The 19,670-nt window shown below is 44.3% G+C and overlaps 1 protein-coding gene across 1 annotated transcript in view; it reads right to left on the reverse strand.

Moving 5' to 3' along the window:
* fam193a (family with sequence similarity 193 member A) overlaps nt 1-17,085 on the reverse strand; it is a 32,218-nt gene extending 15,133 nt beyond the window's left edge. The window contains 15 exon segments of the mRNA XM_029673439.2: nt 586-870; nt 1,147-1,299; nt 1,688-1,841; nt 2,639-2,893; nt 3,317-3,429; nt 3,546-3,620; nt 3,872-3,946; nt 4,164-4,311; nt 4,559-4,683; nt 6,590-6,821; nt 7,388-7,555; nt 10,871-11,055; nt 13,937-14,191; nt 14,565-14,639; nt 16,697-17,085. Coding sequence (XP_029529299.2) covers nt 586-870; nt 1,147-1,299; nt 1,688-1,841; nt 2,639-2,893; nt 3,317-3,429; nt 3,546-3,620; nt 3,872-3,946; nt 4,164-4,311; nt 4,559-4,683; nt 6,590-6,821; nt 7,388-7,555; nt 10,871-11,055; nt 13,937-14,191; nt 14,565-14,639; nt 16,697-16,924 — 2,526 coding nt within the window. The 5' untranslated portion in view covers nt 16,925-17,085.
* Between the last annotated feature and the right edge of the window lie 2,585 nt (nt 17,086-19,670).

The following is a 19,670-nucleotide window of genomic DNA, read 5'->3' on the forward strand; positions in this document are numbered from 1 at the left end:
ACTCATAATTGTAATTCTGTTTAAAAATATTTTGAGCTTATAATGCATCTTTGAAAGATTTCTACAACATACCTAATGAATATAACACAGCTTTGGTGACACAGCTATCTAAAAAAACGAATGGTTTTGACTGCTTGGAACATTCGTAAATGCAGCTTCTCCTCCAGACTGCTTGTAAAATGATGACCAACTTTACCCACTTCATGTCAAAATGCTATTGGGTAAACTATACATAGTTCAATCCCCCATTCTCCTAAAATGAATGTACTAATACGATTATAATTTTTGTAGGTCATTGTCCATAACTCAGTTGCATGATCATACGATGGCTGTATCCCAATACCCATAAATGACTTCCATTTGTTGTCTCCTCTCCCTCAAGACTGTTGAAATGGCATCCTTACAGAGCAGTGGTAAGATCAGTAAGGGACACAAGGAAGCCTTTCAAGACTATTGGGGCACAGCCTGTATCTGTCAAGCATTCAGGAGGAGTAAATAGAAGCTGCCCTTAACCACTGACACAGGGTCAGATTTCATCTACCTCAAGCTAGTACAGTTGTTAGTGGTATGTGTGTGTTAACTCACCGTGTTGTGTGAAAGGGGGGGGCTGGGGTAGAGTGTGGGGTGCAGCAGGGGCCGGGGCAAGTGGGTGAGGTTATGCAGGGGCAGGTGGCCGTGGATGTGGGGGTAGAGGTGGAGGGCCGGGTGGCTGGGGGTCTGGTTGTCACCCCCAGTGAAGAACTGGTGGTGGTGGCCGGAGGGGGGTGTGTGGATCCGGCTGGGGGAGAGGGGGGGGGCTGGGCCCAGGGGGGCAAGGGAGGAGGACAGGTCCTGGTTGCACACGTGGCACTCGCAGGCGTGCTGCTCCACCTAGAATGAATGAGGAACAAGATGGCTACCGTGAGTTGTCCTTCATGTCTACCAGTGTTGCTTGTCTTTTTTTCTCCTCCTTTCAGCATTAAGACAACTGTGCAAGCATTTTGAGCTAGATGGCGACATACATAACCGGCTGTGTGCAGTCTGTGTGCCCCATGCATTGGAATCCATTCAAACTGAACAGAATCTTTCTCTAGTTAATTCTATATCTCAGTAGGTTAACCTGATGCAAATTCTACCTCAAGCCCTAGTTGTGTAGTGTGGTTGTACCTGTTGCTGTGGGTAGTAGGGCGGAGGGCTGTTGTTGCTCTTCCCTGGCGAAAGCTCCCCCCGCTGGCCCGGAGGCTCCCCGCCGCTCTCCTCGTCAGCCTCCTCCTCGTCACCCTCTGACGAACTACTGCTGCTGCTGCTCCCTCCAGGAGACTGGACAGAGAGAGAGAAGGGGGGAGAGAGCAAAAAATCAGAGGAAGAGGGGAGAGTGAGGAGAATGGAAAGAGAGAGAGAGGGGAGGAGGGGGGCAGAGGAGGATAGAGATGGGAGAGAGAAAGAGAGAAATTCAGCAGGAATGAGTCAGAGTCTAAGTACATTTCCACAATCAAATCTGTCCCAGTCCAGAAACTTCGCACAGAGAAATATGCCAAACTTGCATCAAGGGCACTGTCACACATGGTAGGGTGAAGTTGCCCCAGATGCTGATCTTGGGCCAGTTTAGCATTTTCCCCACTAATGGCTAAGGTTAGGATTGGGGAAGAGGATCCTAGATCCGTAACTAGGGTAAACGTCACCCCGCAGCCGTCAACCACCCACACACCTCATCTTTGAGCGCCATGTTCTCCCCGCCACCGTTGAGCTCGCTGTGCAGGCCGTTCATCCTGGCCACCACCCCTGGGTCCTCGTAGCCCCCCATGGGGTAGATGTCCGCAAACTTGCCCAACAGCGGAGGCACTTCGTCCTCGTCGCTACCACTACGAGGAGACGAGGAAGAAGAGAGAGAGGGAAAGAGAAAATAATGAAGGTGAATACCAAAACAGGAGTGGCCATCTTTTCATGATAAAAATCATTATAGGAAATGACATTACATGATTGGAGAGCACATACCTGATAAAAGAGTTATAACTACATATACCACAAGAGTAACCATAACAAATACAACCATACCCACATCAACTAGATATTGGGATAAATCCTACTGGTAGCATGAACTAGTCCCGGGCGATCTGGACAAAAAAAATCCACATCACGATAAATTGGATGAATCACAATCGAATGATAAATTGAACAATACATTTACAACATTAATGTGTAACAGTTATTTTTTTGTAATATTACCCTTAAAACTACTACTTTGAATGTTGTAGCTATCAATTGTCCCATTAACAATTACCCGTATTAGCAAACTTATTTCATACTTCACATTTCTCTAGGAGGGCCCTATAGGTTATTCATAGTAATGATCGATATCAGCTAAATGTTCACGATAAGTGGTCAGTGTTGATCATTTCGGTTGATCGTCCCAGCTCTAGCATGAACTCATAAAGCCATTATTTGTGCATTTTAGTCATGTATATCTTTGACAGATATAAATATTTAAAAAATAACATTACATTATTGTAATGTATTGCTTTTTTTGTATGTTTCTTCTATGATATTTTATTGCTTTACATTATATACTCAGGTCTTGTTTGGAAGATACATTTGCTATGATCTCCTGAATAAATAAATATTTTTACAACAAAGAACACGCCACCCCTGGTGGACTTACAAGGTGGTGGCGACCCCTTCTGGCAGGATGAGGCGCGAGTGCTGCTGTATGGTGATGGGCGAGCTGGAGGCCGAAGCAGAGGCTGAGCTGCCCCCGGAGGACAGACTGGGGGGGTGCACCTCGGCCAGGTAGTCCCGGTGCTGTGGGGGCTCCGTGGCCTGAAGCGGCAGCTTGATGTGGAGGTCCTCGGCATTGGGCGAGTCCATGATGCCGCACGTCAGGATGTGGGAGAGGCTGCAGTCGTCACAGGTGCATCTGGAGGAGGAGGGATGCTTGTTCATTTAAAAATGTGGTTTCGCAAAGGTTGGGTTGCAGGTGGCCAGTGGTGGTGTTCCAGGTCATCGTTTTTGTGGTTGAGCTGAAAATCTCAGAAGGCTGATATATTATATTGATGTGGTTCATGATATGCTAAACACTTGTATACCCCATTTCCTTTCGGGTCACTGAATAACACTGGGTACTGGCTAGAAATATGGGTTTGTTTTACTTTGGGTTGATAAATGAGGATTAAAAACATACCCGCACACGAAGTTTGAATATCTTATTGGACTTGTCATATAATATCCACATAGGTTAAAAAAAAAGTTTTAAAAATAGGAAGTATTTTATTTAGACACGCTGCAAATAAACAAACACACCATCTGTAAATTACAAGCAAAATGATTCCTCCAAACTCACCGTCTTCGATAATTGCAATTTGGACAGTCTGGAATGCTGAGACGAGAGGAGAGCATTCTCATCGTGTCTGTAAAGTTACTGTCACCAGCTAAAGATTTCTTACTGTTGGTTAACTGCAAAGACAAAATCTAATTAATGTACAGCAGATTAAAAGGGTACACCGTCAAAATATGTCTGACCAGTTTCACAAATAAATAAACTATTTCTGTAGACTATTTGTCCATCATACCTGTTCTTCTATAAACCTCCTCTGTTTAAAGAATTCCCAGTCTTCCTTCAGCATCCGTTGTTTTGTTTTCAAAGTCTGTAAATAGGTAGACTTCAATTATGAGCTTTGACAGATTGAGGTCGAAACATGTCAGCTTTTTAATAAATAACAGTACCTAAATGTGCCTAAAAGTAGTACCTAAATCACCTTTTCTCTGTTGGACTATAGAAATAATATGACATAAATAATAGGGGTAAGTGTTAGGGAATGAAAAGATAGACAATGCTGATAACTACAGTAAATTGTCTTATATTACTTGAAATTTAGTTGTGTGATAAACTACTTACATTTTTGCTAATTAAAGACTTATGTGGTTCTGTCCGTTGATTTGTGAGATTCTGGCCCTCCACCTTAAAAAGCAGCTGCCAGAAAGAGAAAAACAAATTGCTAAGCATCAGAGAGACCAAAAGAAAACCATTCAAAGGAGATGCCTTTGTTAAAAACCTTCAGGACATCACAATATGTTATTGACATTTATTTAAGTTCCATTGTCACACACAAGGAACAGCCCGTGGAGTGTAGCAAAGACAGGGATATTGTGGGTGTATGTGAGGTGTTTCTCTCAGTCTGTGTGTGTACCTGTTCGTCGACGTAGTCGTCAATCCTCTTCTCACACTCCTGCCACTCGGCCGCCACGGCGGCCATCTCCTGCTCCAGCTGCTGGTAGCTCTCCAGCAGGGTCCTGTACATGTCCTCGCTGTACGAGTCGTGGGAGGCCGTGCCGTGCCTAATCAGAAATTGCATTATTTTTTAAAGAAAACATTGGAAACACGCAGCTAGACCAGTTTATCATACCAATGGCCTATTTAGGCTTGAGGATAGACCAGGTTTAATGATGTTGCTATACTAAGACAAACAAAAAGGGAGACTATAAAAAAAAGAAAGATAATAATCCTCAAAGAAGCATACACCTCAATAACATCATGGAGAAATCCTCTTCTTAATGGCTGTTTTGACATTAGACTCAGTCTTACCTCAGCTGTGCAACCAGTGCAGGTAAACTGCTGTGCAGGATAGGCTCGGAGAACACCAGGTTCTCAAAAAGGTGCTTGTTGTGCAGCTCCCACGTCACCTGGAACTTCTGCAGGTGTTCGTTCTCCTGTGGAACCCAGACAAGAAGAGAGTTAGAAACCAAGTTTATGCGGCCTGGCCGGTCTTGCGGTAATGCCGCAGCCTCCGGCACACGTCTACTGTGTTTACATAGGGTGGAATACGGCCGTTTGACATAACCTCTCGGTCTTTCCCCACTATCATCCTCTATCACTATCTGTTAACTAAATAAATACAAAACTGAAAATCCTTTGACAGTGCGGTCCAAAATTATTGACACCCTTGATAAAGATAAGAAAAAATAACTATAAAATAATTCAAATACTGTGCTATATTGTATGCTCAAACACACAAAGAAATGCTTAGTTGGTCACAAAATCTACATTTTGCAATGGCTATCTCAGTCTCCGGACTTGAAACACATTGAAAACCTGTGGTTTGAATTGAAAAGGACAGTCCATAAGCACAGACAAAGGATATCAAGGATCTGGAAAGATTCTGTATGGAGGAATGGTCTAGCATCCCTCACAATGTGTTCGCCAACTCATGAATGTAAAAATCAAAAACTCAGTGCAGTTATCCACAAAAGGTGAAGTATTGAAACATTAATAATTTTGACCCCTACCTTTTGAGAGAATGAGAAGAGAAATGATATTACTTGATAAACAAAATCGCTTTCTCTGAATAGCCCAGTATATCACTGGGACCAAGCTTCCTGCCATCCAGGACCTATATAATAGGCGGTGTCAGAGGAAAGCCCATAAAATTGTCAGAGACTCCAGTCACCCAAGTTATAGAGGGTTTTCTCTGCTACCGCAAGGCAAGCGGTTCTGGAGCACCAAGTCTAGGACCAAAAGGCTCCTCATCAGCTTCTACCCCCAAGGCATTATACTGCTGAACAATTCATAAAAATCACCACCGGACAATTGACATTTCCCCCCCTACTTGAACACTGCTGCTACTTGCTGTTTGTTCGTTTGTTACCTATGCATAGTCACTTCGACCCCACCTACATGTACAGATTACCTCAACTAGCTTGTACCCCTGCACACTGACTCGCTACCGGTGCCCCCTGTATATAGCCTCGTTATTGTTATTGTGTTACTTTTTATTATTAATTTTTATTTTAGCCTACTTGGTAAATATTTCCTTCTTCTTGAACTGCACCGTTGGTTAAGGGCTTGTAAGTAAGCATTTCACGGTGAAGTCTACACTTGTTGTATTCGGCGATTGTGGCAAATAAAGTTTGATTTGATTTGTATTGGTATAAAAAATATTATTTAACAAATTTCTTTAAGCATAAAATGTAGCTCAGTATGTAAATTATTTATTTGTATAGTCATTTCTGCACATCTTTAACAGGGGTGTCAATAATCTGGACCCCACTGTTTGTGTGTGTGTGTATAGCCACAGCAGTGGCAGCTGTGTAGGCTGATGACAATTGTCCCGAAGCCAAGGTGACAACTTTCAGACAAACCTCTGTACTGCTTCCAAAAAGTATGAGCCATTCTGTGACACCGTCCGTGGCTTGTCCCTGTGTTCTGGGGAAATTCTAAAGCCTATGTTAATCCTGTGCGAGTTACTGAGGCAACGATACTTTTTAGCCTTCATGTATTGGGGGCAAGTCTGGTTTAACTCACGTTGTCGCCAAAACTCAGGCTAAACCTCTAAAATAGACACTGAGCAGCACTAAGCATTGTCCCTCTGTGCTAGTCTGATGCCAACAAAATGGCTAACATAAAGGGAACCGTAAAGGTAACCACAAAGGCTAACGCAAAAGGCTAACACAAAGCATAATGGAAAGGCCAACAGTAAGGCTAACAGTAAGTAATGCTAGCGCAAATGCCAACCCTGAAAGTTATTGCACAAGACTGTTTGTTAGCCACTGGTCTAAGACTAAGCTAATGCTAACATGAGGCAATCTTCAATGCTATCGCTAACAGAGGAAGACTGACCAGGGTGAGGAGGAAGCTGCTGATGGTGCGCGCAGCCTGGCAGAGGGCGCTGTACTCCTCCAGGAGCAGCGAGATGAACTGGTGGGCCTGTGGGGGGCCCTGGGCGGCGGCCGCCGCAGCCTTGGAGCCGGTCGACAGGTGCTTGAGCAGGCGCACCTTCATTTCTAGGACGTACTCGCGGGCCTGCTGCTCCAGCCTCTGGTAGAGCTGGTACGGGTCCTTCTCGCACAGCCTGAACAGGAGGTGGGCAAGATGGACATCATAAGACCCAGTGTACAATAGGCTAATACAATAGCAAAATATGCTAATACTTGTAGGGATTATCTATGGTGGTCAGTCCTGGGTCAAATGCATCTCAAACACTTTCAAATAACTAAATCAAACTCAGGTTTTCCTGGTACAATGTAACAGATGGCCTAGCCCCAAGTAGTAGCACAGAGGAAGGTTTAACCTCTGAAATGGCTAACCATTTTCTGAAGGTAATCTCTTATCTAGCAAAATTGGACAAGGGAAAGTGAGATAACCATTCAATGATTACTCTGGTACTCTTGTCAGATAACTGATTATCTTAAAGATGGAAGTGAAAAGAGGATGGTAGGGATGGGAGAGAGCATGGAGGGCAAAAGGAAAGAAAGGAATGAGACAGGAAGCAGTGAGAGATGGAGGGTAGGAAGGAGAGGGTGTATAGGAAAAATAGAAGGAGAAAGGAATAGAAAGAGGGGGGAAAGGAGGAATGCAGAGGCAGACTGAGGGAAAGAGGGTGGAAGACAAGCTGCCTTTTCTCTAGCTGGGTCTTACCTGTCCACCAGCTCCTTCATGCCCTCCTTGTCGCGGTCAAGGGGCTGGTCGTGGTCGTCGGCCAGCGGCGTGCCTGTCTGGCGGTAGATGCACCGCACTAGGTAGCGAACCTCCGACCAGTGGTTCTGCAGCAGCTGGGACTCACGCTCTGACTCGGCCGAAATCTCCCTGGAGGGGGTGAAGGCCAAAAAAGGTAATTGTGATGCATCAGTGAGAGGACACTGGGTGCACTTATACAAGGGACGCAGGATCATGTTCATTAGGGCAAGCAACAGAAAACACTTTAAAACATTGACACAGAAAACCAAAATGAGCATTTCCTACTTCATTTACTATATGAATACAACCCAGATAGTAGAAGTATTAGCGCGTCTGTGCATCCATGTTACTCTTTTAAAGGGCTGATATCGAGTCCCTCCAGGATTCCAAAATTCTGCGATCGCATAATTCAAAACAAAATCAACGAATCCACAAATTTATGGAAGAGCTCGCAATTTTGACCAATCACTGCACAAGTGTCCAATCAAAAGAGGGTTAGCAATTTTGATCACTGTTACCATGGAAACAGCCCAATAAAACATCAACACCCCCCCCGTCAGCGTGTGAAGTCTAAAGTTGATTACTGACTGATTACAACTGACAGGCAGAACAATGAACAGGAATCCATCTCATTTACCAACAAAAATCATAGTCAGACAGTGCAAAATGATTCCCAAATGTTTTACATGAAAATGGGGGCAAATTGTTGCAACGCTGTGCTGGAACACAAGAGCCAGCAAAGTATGTGAAAAGAAGGTCAGAATCAGAGCATGTGAGCGGAGATGAGCGGAGAAAAAAAAAAAAAAAAAAATTCGCTCTATTAATTCAAATCACAATTTAACCAACATCCATCTATTTTTGTGACTACCTGGACCTACCAATTGGTTTTTAAGCATTAAAACCAAATCATATGGATTTGAATGAAAAGTATTTTAATAAACATGAAAAGATGAATGTAATAAGCCTAAATAATTTCAAATAGGTTCATGTCATATTAAAACAGCAAATAGGTCAGGAGCCAGACAGGGAGCCTAAAATGAACTATTCAGGCTATATTATTCCAATTATTTCAAGGCTATAGCCTACAAAGAAACACATTGTGAAGCATTTGCGAGTGCAACACAATAGGCTGGTAGGGACATAAAGCGCCCAGCATTTAGTTGTATTAAATCATTAGTATATAAATTGCACATATAAGATGTGACATACTTAGAATGAAATACAAATTAAACAAGGATGGTTTAAGAGAAGATTTTTTGTTTATAAATACTTTGCTACAATGACGCACTTAGTTAACTACCCAACTCGTTCATTTCTTTTAGCATGTACACACAGAGGTGTAAAATACTTAAGTAAAAATACATTAAAGTACTACTTCAGTAGTTTTTTTGGTGTATCTGTACTTTACAATTTATATTTTTGACAACTTTTACTTCATTACATTCCTAAAGAAAATGTACTTTTTACTCCATACATTTTCCCTGATACCAAAAAGTACTCAATACATTCTGAATGCTTAGCAGGACAGGAAATTGGTTCAATTCACACACTTATCAAGAGAACATCCCGGGTCATCCCTACATAATTTACAAACGAAACACACATGCTTCCTTTGTAAATATTGTCTGAGTGTTGGGAGTATGCCCCTGGTTAAAAAAAACAAGAAAATGGTGCAGTCTGGTGTGCCTTATGTAAGGAATTTGAAATGATTTATAATTTTACTTTTGATGCTTAAGTATATTTTAGAAATTACATTTACTTTTGATACTTAAGAATATTTCAAACCAAATACTTTGACTTTTACTCAAGTAGTATTTTACTGGGTGACTTTCACTTGAGTCATTTTCTATTAAGGTATCATTACTTTTACTAAAGTATGACAATTGGGTACTTTTTCCACCACTGTGTACAGGTAGTAAGTACACCATCATGCTTTTGTGTTTCCATAAAGATTCTTTAGTTGTGGACACTACATCATCGTACTCCCTCTCGGTCCGCATCTTTGTAAGTCACCTTGATTTATCAGTTTATGAAAATATTTCATGAACTCCATCACAGTAGCTAAAGCGGCACACAAGTAGACTACAAATTAATCCTGGGCCGGCATGCCCTGAGCTGGTGAAGTGAGCGCTACTGGAGCGAAATTGGAGCTGGTGAGAAGGCCGACGCTCCAGCCTTTGGGAATCTCGCACCAGTCAAATTGGGTACGCTCCACACCAGCTCTGCTCACATACTCTGGTCCGAACAGCCACCACAGCAGACGCAGATCACCATGACCGAAGCAAAAGAAAGGAAATCTGTGGTAGTGATGTGCAGATCGCAAACGAGTCGTTCTTTTTAAATGACTTGACTGATTTGAGAATCATTATTATTTAGATTTAACTGCTGGCTGGAGTAAAATAAATTAATTGCAGTGAAGGATTGATACACACTCCTCCGTCTCATAGACGTGTTCAGACCAACAACTGTTTATCATATGTGCGCACAAGAAAATAGATCATGCTGCAGGCTGAGCACATATGACTTTTTATTGATTCATATTAAATGAACGTGACAAACAAAACTCTTCGCCAAATTTCATTGAAAGCCCCTGAAAAAAATCAAGAATTGTTGGCCACAGATAAAAAAAAAATACTTTGCAGATCTTGCAGGGACTGGATATCAGTCATTGGTTAAAGTGGAAATGATTAACTTTTTGGGCAACCCAACCAAATTCACATAGAAATCTGAGTTATACATCTACCATTCATTGACTTTCGGTTTTGTACACCAGCTTCAAACAGCTAAAACAACATGTTTTGATTATGGAAGATATATTTCACAGTGGTTTAGATGGTACAATGATTATCTACACTATACTAGCTTATTTTGTCACATAAACTGAAATTAGGTGAGCTATTCGAGTTTTAGCAAACAGGAAATGGCGGAGCGATTTCTGCATTGTGCAACTTTAAAATAGTATTTGCATTCATTGAAATGTTGAGCATTTCATTGAGCCTGCCTGGAGTGCTAGATGGGCGGTGTTTGCACTTTTGAGACTATCACATTGGTTCCATATCCCCAGGCAAGCTCAATCTAGTGCAGTTAAAGTATTTGAAAGAAAAAGAAAACAAGATGCTGATGGACAGAGATCAGCCAATAAAACCAGCGGTTGTTAAGTCCATCGATTTACAGTCAAGTCCCGTTCTGAGGCGCTGTGAAACCAGACTGTTAGAGAGAAAGATAGAGCTGGCTGGTGGATGTGATTAGTTATTATCTGACTGGTGGATGTGATTAGTTATCTGACAATGCTAAAAAGGATGGTAGCACAGGTGGCGGCTTCTAGAAACTTCCTGAACACATAGTTGATACACTAGGCTAGCTCAATATGTCAAACGATAGACACTTTCGTCCTTTCTAGCGTGGTCGTTTAGTGACCACCACAAATGCGCCCATCCAGCTCACCGTCTCTCGTTGCAGGCCTCACAACTGCACACGGTGTCAGCGGTCATAGGGGTGGTGAGGTCTGGGACGGGGAGAGTGGGGAGGGTTGGGGGTGTGCCACCATTGGTCAGTCTGCCCCCTGCAGCGGGCAGCTCCTGGCCCAAGCCTCCGTTACCCACAGGCATGTGCAACAGGAAGTCTTGGCTCTGGGGGAATAAGAAATTACAGGGCATCAGAACATGCAAAAAAGCAATGATAATGCAACCAAGAGCGACCATAAAGGTGACTTAACGTTACCAACTGTTGCCTTAGGTCTGTACTCTGAAGTATTTCATTGCAGCAAAGTGCACAGAGACTCATTATACTAGACTAGAGACAAAATTCCAGAACAGGAGAGAAATTAGAGAACGTAATCAAGCAAAATAGCAGAAAAAGGGAAAGGAAAAACAAGCGCATTCCAGGCCAGAGGGACACTCCAGGAATTGTCAGGCTCTTCCCAACTTTCAAATTCAATTAGCCTAGCAATTAGCTGCTAGACGTCGCCAACACAGAGTGGCTTCTTAGGAGTGAGGCAAGGCAGTGTATGCGGAACAGCCACTAACATGTCACTGCTAAAGCTAACTCTCTCTCCTCTGCTCTCATCCTTCTAGACCTATCGGCTGCCTTCGATACTGTGAACCATCAGATCCTCCTCTCCACCCTCTCCGAGTTGGGCATCTCCGGCGCGGCCCACGCTTGGATTGCGTCCTACCTGACAGGTCGCTCCTACCAGGTGGCGTGGCGAGAATCCGTCTCCTCACCACGTGCTCTCACCACTGGTGTCCCCCAGGGCTCTGTTCTAGGCCCTCTCCTATTCTCGCTATACACCAAGTCACTTGGCTCTGTCATAACCTCACATGGTCTCTCCTATCATTGCTATGCAGACGACACACAATTAATCTTCTCCTTTCCCCTTCTGACGACCAGGTGGCGAATCGCATCTCTGCATGTCTGGCAGACATATCAGTGTGGATGACGGATCATCACCTCAAGCTGAACCTCGGCAAGACGGAGCTGCTCTTCCTCCCGGGAAGGACTGCCCGTTCCATGATCTCGCCATCACGGTTGACAACTCCATTGTGTCCTCGTCCCAGAGCGCTAAGAACCTCGGCGTGATCCTGGACAACACCCTGTCGTTCTCAAATAACATCAAGGCGGTGGCCCGTTCCTGTAGGTTCATGCTCTACAACATCCGCAGAGTACGACCCTGCCTCACACAGGAAGCGGCGCAGGTCCTAATCCAGGCACTTGTCATCTCCCGTCTGGATTACTGCAACTCGCTGTTGGCTGGGCTCCCTGCCTGTGCCATTAAACCCCTACAACTCATCCAGAACGCCGCAGCCCGTCTGGTGTTCAACCTTCCCAAGTTCTCTCACGTCACCCCGCTCCTCCGCTCTCTCCACTGGCTTCCAGTTGAAGCTCGCATCCGCTACAAGACCATGGTGCTTGCCTACGGAGCTGTGAGGGGAACGGCACCTCAGTACCTCCAGGCCCTACACCCAAACAAGGGCACTGCGTTCATCCACCTCTGGCCTGCTCGCCTCCCTACCACTGAGGAAGTACAGTTCCCGCTCAGCCCAGTCAAAACTGTTCGCTGCTCTGGCCCCCCAATGGTGGAACAAACTCCCTCACGACGCCAGGACAGCGGAGTCAATCACCACCTTCCGGAGACACCTGAAACCCCACCTCTTTAAGGAATACCTAGGATAGGATAAAGTAATCCTTCTCCCCCCTTAAAAGACCTAGATGCACTATTGTAAAGTGGCTGTTCCACTGGATGTCATAAGGTGAAAGCACCAATTTGTAAGTCGCTCTGGATAAGAGCGTCTGCTAAATGACTTAAATGTAAATGTAAATGTCATCAGCAAGAGAGACATCTAAACACCGGTGTGGCTTTCTGTCTGAGGTTATTATCTCCCGCTGATAGCAAAGGAGGAGCCAAAGCCTCTATAATGCTGAGTCATCAGACAGACAGAGGGAAACTAATGTTTTACAATGTGTGTGTTTGGTCAGGACTCAGGTGTTTCTGCTCCTTGTTACAGTCCACCTGTAGCTTGCCTGTTTCCTCCGCTTTCTCTGTGCGTGGTATGCGTCTGTGTGGTATGGGTCGGTCTGTCTCTCTTTGGCCGTGTCCAAGAGCATCAAATCGGTGACGCATTGTGGTAAATGGTGACTGACTAATCTACAAATAATGAGTAGTTATTTATCATACAAGGTCATTTGTAGATCAGTCAGTGGGCAGTCACAAGCCCTCAACCTCTTTATTCCTTGTTGTAATCTACCTTTAGTATACCTGTCGCCATCTCTCTCTTTTGCGCCGACTCTATGGATGTGTTCGAGCAGTAACGCTAACAAAGCCGACTGTAGAAGAAAGTTGGCAAGGCTCAGATCAACATGGAAGTGTCAACATAGCTGCTATTGTTCATAAAAAAATTATTTATAAAATGTCAAAATAAAAATGTCTATACCCTCATATCACTCACAAACTGAAAACATAACTTGTGTATAATGTATTGATTACAGAGGTCTCAAATATCACTTTCGTTTGGATCTCCTGTTTCTTTAGAATCGCAGTAAAGTTGGTTCCTGTTTCAGTCACATCTTTGGTCACATTCGCGTGGTTCAACCAAAAACACCCTAATGATTGGTTGAAAAATAGTGCCTCCCACAACACAGGTGATGAATGCATGGTGCAGTTGGTGAGAAGCAACTACAGCGACTTGAAGGAGACTTCATAAAAAAACTGCATGACCTTTGATCACATGGTTTTTGTGAAGTTCATGCAGTCAACCTGGAGGTGCAAGTCAGAAAATGTTTATCCTCATAATGCAACACACATTGAAAGGCCTAGACTAAATGTTTCTGTTACTTGATATAATCCACCAATGCCTGCCTGCATCTATCTAGGGCTTGGCTATCCTCTAACTGTACACAAACATCCACTTAAACAGCCATTGTCATTCAGTTCATTGGTCCAGCATCACCTTTTCACCACCATACTTCTCCCTCCCTCCACCCACACCCCTCCACCAGCTTGTGGTGACTCACCACCAGCGACTGCTCCAGGGAGGCGTGGCGGTCCTCCTTCTCCACCGTGCGCCGGCAGTCGGGGCACACCCACAGGGGCAGCTGCAGAGCGCTGGGGGACTTGGGGGGCTGTGCCATACCGTTCGGCCCCGCCCCGGGGAGCATCGCGTCCGGATGGAGGGTGCTGTCTGGCTTGCGCTCACTCCGGCACAGGAGGCAGCGGTCGCCGGTGGTGGAATATGGGGCCCTCTGGCTCAGGCCAAATGTGAATGGGGTCTGGTGGTTGGAGACGGAGTGGATGTCAGTTAGAAGAGTGTGTGTAGCACTACTGTAGTGGCAGTAACCAGTAGCTACTAACTAGTGCTCCAATATGTAGCCTACCCAGGCAGGTTCTAAAGTTAATTAAGACAGGGTCATGGGCAGTAAGCACAAACAGGTGGAAAATGTTTTAAAATGGGTTATTATTGGTCATAACGTTTAGGATGGGCCTTTCCCATTTCAAAACTTTTTCATACACTTTGTGCCTACTTGAATGCCACCTGGGGCTTTTCAGTCCACCCAGTGATACTCACAACAGATAAGCTGATGCTGATCTATGTTACCGTAGGCCTAACAGGAGTAGCTGCAGAGACAGTGAGTGATGCATTACCTGAAGGACTCCAGAGAAGTCGGAATTCACCGGCCCCTCCGAAAACTGTGGTGTAACGTTACCGTTCATAGAGACCTGGAGGACACAAAGGGCCCGACATAAACCAACACCTCCGGAGTCACCCCTCTCATTAGCACCGATGCCAAGCGTCTAATTACAAGGCTATCTGAAGCATGTTAGCGCTTGACCTGGCTGGGGGCTACTTGGCCACACACAATTAAGGTTTGTCTCCAAATTATGTTATTTGAACATCAAATAAAACACAAAGCAGTTGATGATATGTCCTGGCGATATTGCAAAGAACATATGCAGATATTACTTTTCATATTAATGCTCGGCGCAGCAGTATATTGACGGGGCCAGCAAGTTCACCTGCTGTTTCTGTCTTCAACAGACAATCTTTACATAAGCAGAGTGTAGTCTCGATATGTATGCACTTTGCAAAGATTTTGTAAACATCTGAAGAATGAATCAAAACACACTGATTAGTTAAACAAAAGGTTATGAGAATATTATATTACTTCTTAGATGGAAATAATAGCCCTGACTAGTGTAAATGCTGATCTAGGCAAATTCCTTCCACAATAAGTAGCCTGGCCTAGGCATGAGCTTTCAAAGAAACAAACATTAAGACCACTATCACAACTCTGATGTTGGTAGGCCTATATTCTGGGGCTTACATCCGTTCTATAGATGGATCATAGCAATTTGTAAGAATCGCAATCAAGGGTTCACAAAGTAAAAATTTGCCACAATCAGTATTCACAATATGCGTTCTTCTCCTGATTTATTTTCTGCAACCTTTGTCTACATCCCAAATGATGGGGAAACTGTCTGGCATATAGGCTAGCTAGGCTAATGAAACTGAGTGAGTGCAATACAATGCGTTGCATTTAGCTCAAATCAGACTTTCCTTGGATTTACTTAGACAGTGACTAAGTATTAACAAGTCTGCATTATGGACTTTTTTGGGACAATTGGCTCATCATATGAGGAAGTCCTTCAGCCCTAAAGATGATAAACCTAGTCGCGGCCAATGTGACGTACACATGATTAGGCCTAGTCTTTGGTGATTTTAGTGGATGTTGTTTCCCTGGCTACTGTTGTGATATAGAGAAGACTGACAAGGCATAGCTGCAATATATGGAGACGAGACAAGAAACCATGAGTAAAGCAAGACACTCAATATACCATTTGACAGCCAAGTATGTAATGTTGCAATGTTTGCTATACCATTGGTATATTGCAGGATTGTGGTAAAGTAATTTGGCTCACTTGGCTGTGTGACGGTAGTCTTGCAGTTGTCTTACACATTATTATTGTGTCTGTAAACACCGTGGACGACCTAACTAGTAATGACCTTCCTATTAAATAATTGGTATGAGTAAACAAACTATAGGCCTACTGTTACTTAGCAGGCTAATCCGATGACACTGACAGACTCGACTGAGACTTCATGTTTGTAAACAGTACAGTAACGTTAGTCTGGTGAGCTACTACTCCTGCTAAAATTGTGAATATGAAAACATCAGACAAGAAATTAAAGGCCAACTGGCTGTCCAAATTGTTGCGCATTGTTAACAAGCTACATACTGTACCTAGCTGCTAGTCAGGAACAAGAGACACTTCAGTTTAAGGACACAGTGCGGTGGCGATGGTCAGTTTGGTCATAGTTAACGTTAGTTTACACGCTAACGTTAGTATCCATCTAGCAAGTAACAAACATCCACTCCCACAACGTCGCGAACAGTTAGATAATAAGATAACGACTGTCGTGTAAGCAAAATCGGATATTTTCGGTCTGTCAACATTGTGGTTGTCGAGTAACGTTAGCTAGAACAAGATAGCTAGAAACGTCAGCCGGTCTAGTTTATTTTCAATTTGAGCAAGTAGCTAACGTTATAACTAACGCGTTACCGTATATAGAAAGCTTACTAACGTAGTTAGTCAGCTAAACTAACTTGTTGGCTGTTGTCGACGTCAGGTTCCCATTTCCCGAGTTATCGTTAGCTAGCTAGCTTCCTCGGTAGCTGGGCTAGCTACTGAAGAATGTCAGGCCTCAAATGTCTGTCGATTATGTGTAATCAAAATCTCTGACGTTAGTGTTCAACACGTCAACTGTATATTCTCACCTCTCCGTTCAGGCCTGTTATAGAGCCCATGTTCCCATTTCCAGAGCTCCCTGATGTCAGAAAGCCCATGGTAGACACGGGTGTTGCCGTGGCTTGAAGACTCAGGTCCGTGGCTGAAACCCCGGCCTTGCCACTGGTACTGCAGACAGTACTACTGCAGCTACTGCTGCCACCGCCCCGCTTGTTCTTCCTGCGTTTAGCACCTCGTTTAGCATCGGTTGGACTCATTATCCCACAAAAGTCAGAGACAACTTGCCGTCCAGTACAGGCAGAGTCTCAGGTGGAATGTCTTGCTCAAATCCCTCTGGTATAAATAGACGATATTTTAAAGACTTCCAGTTAGACAACCACCCAGTACCTTCAGAGTACTTAGACTTGAGATTTCAATATGGCCACTGGACAGGAATTGGCTGCTCCAGCTTGCGCTGCAACAGTACGTCCCCCTTCTCTCTTTGAGGATTCATGGGAAATGATGTTTTTCTCATTAGTGCTGGTGAGGTCATAGGTGAGATGGATGATGACAAACTGGTTTTCTGACTCTATCCCCAAAATTGTGAAGAACCCCAGAAGTGACCATTCATGATCTCATTCATAACCATTCCTGTTCATCAATGCAAGTGGCCATTTGTAGGCTATTGGTATGTGCATTGACGTGTCCTCAAGGGGGAGTGGGCAAGTATTTCAGGAGATTTATGGCTTGGGGGTAGAAGCTGTTAAGAAGCCTTTTGGACCTAGACTTGAAGCTCCGGTACCACTTGCTGTGCGGTAGCAGAGAATAGTCTATGATTAGGGTGGCTGGAGTCTTTGACAATTTTTAGGTCCTTCCTCTGACACCGCCTGGTATAGAGGTCCTGGATGGCAGGAAGCTTGGCCCCAGTGATGTACTGGGCCATACGCACTACCCTCTGTAGGGACTTGCGGTCGGAGGCCGCGCAGTTGCCATACCAGGCAGTGATGCAACCAGTGGTGCTGTAGACCTTTTTGAGAATCTGAGGACCCATGCCAAATAGCATTCTCACGTGAAAGTGGCAGCTCTACCTATGTGAAAGCGGCAGCTCCTTGAAAGCGGCAGCTCTACCCTTTAGCTCAGTGCGGATGTTGCCTGTAATCAATGGCTTCTGGTTGGGATATGTGTGTACAGTCACTGTGGGGATGACGTCATGACTGATGTGGTGTACTCTTCAATGCCATCGGAAGAATCCCGGAACATATTCCAGTCTATGCTCGCAAAACAGTCTTGTTGCTTAGCATCTGTGTCAACTGAACACTTCTTTATTGACGGAGTCACTGACGCTTCCTGCTTTAGTTTTTGGGAATCAGGATATAATTATGGTCAGATTTGCCAAATGGATGGCGAGGTAGAGCTTTTTACGCTTTTTTTTGCGTCTCTGTGTGTGGAGTAAAGGTGGTCAAGAGTTTTTTTTCTTCTGGTTGCACATTTAACATGCTGGTAGAAATACGGTAAAACAGATTTAAGTTTCCCTGCAGTAAAGTCCCCAGACACAAGGAGCGCCACCACTGGATGAGCGTTTTTCTGTTTGAGTATGGCCTTATACAGTTCATTGAGTGTGGTCGTAGTGTCAGCATCAGTTTGTGGTGGTAAATAGACAGATACGAAAAATATAGATGAAAACTCTCTTGATAAATAGTGTGGTCTACAGCTTATCATGAGATACTTTACCTCAGGCGAGCAAAACCTTGAGACTTCCTTAATATTAGATTTCGTGCACCAGCGTAAACCCGCCAGCTGCATGTTATCCGTGTCGTCGTTCAACCACAACTCGGTGAAACATAAGATATTACCATTTTTAATATCCCATTGGTAGGATATTCGTGATCGTAGCTTGTCTATTTTGTCATCCAATTATTGTACGTTGGCTAATAGGACTGATGGTAGAGGCAGATTACCCATTCGCCGTTGGATCCTTACAAGGCATCCCGACCTACGTCCCAGATATCTCCGTCTCTTTCTCATGCGAATGACGGGGATTTGGGCCTTGTCGGGTGTCTGAAGTAAATCCTTGGCATCTGACTCCTTAAAGAAAAAATCTTCATCCAGTATGAGGTGAGTAATCGCGGTCTGTCACGAATCCCGCCGAAGATGGTGCCTCTTCCTGTTCGGGCGGTGCTCGGCGGTTGTCGTCGCCGGCCTAATAGCTGCCATCGATTCCCTTTCCTTTTGTTTCTGTTAATTCGGTCTTAATTGGTTACAGCTGTTTTGAGTTAGTTTTGTTTGTAGGCTATTTAAGGGCACCAGGCCCGCTGAGTATTGTGCGGGCTTGTTCTCTGTTTATTGGTGTTGGTGTGATCTGGTGTGATCTCTATTTTTCCGGACAGTTTTAGTCCTGTGTATTTTGGACGGGTTGTTTCATGCGCCCTTGTGTTTTGCATGTCTGTGTCTCCGCTGTCTTTGGAATAAAAAAGATCCCACGTACGGAATTACTTGCTCTCTGTGCTTGACTCCTCCACTCACCATTCATAGAAGTCATAACACAGTCCTGATATCCAGAAGCTCTTTTTGGTCATAAAAGACGGTGGCAGAAACATTATGTACAAAATAAGTTACAAATAATGTGGGAAAAATAACACAATAGCACAATTGGTTAGGAGTCCGTAAAACGGAAGCCATCTCCTCCGGCGCCGTTCATTTCAATCGAGTGAGCTGTACTAGGTAATGACAGATTCTTAATTTCCTTAACTAGGCTTCACCCTTTAGATCTTCGTTCATCTTCTGTGTGAATAATTTCCTGGAGGGTAGCTTTCTCCGTCTCTGCCCTTGCATTCTCAGCCTTGGTATGCTTGGAGGCGCGTTTAAGATCTTCTGCATCCTGAAGCTCTTACCCACATCTCAGCTTTCTCTTTCTAAACTTTCTCATGAGTATCCTGGATATCTCTGGTGGTGAGCACTGAGCAGCAGATCTTCCTCGCCATCTCTCCCTGCTCCCTCTTCCAGAGCCTCTCCTGCTGGTCCCAC

Source organism: Oncorhynchus nerka, linkage group LG11 (assembly GCF_034236695.1).
Source record: "Oncorhynchus nerka isolate Pitt River linkage group LG11, Oner_Uvic_2.0, whole genome shotgun sequence".
Taxonomy (NCBI): domain Eukaryota; kingdom Metazoa; phylum Chordata; class Actinopteri; order Salmoniformes; family Salmonidae; genus Oncorhynchus; species Oncorhynchus nerka.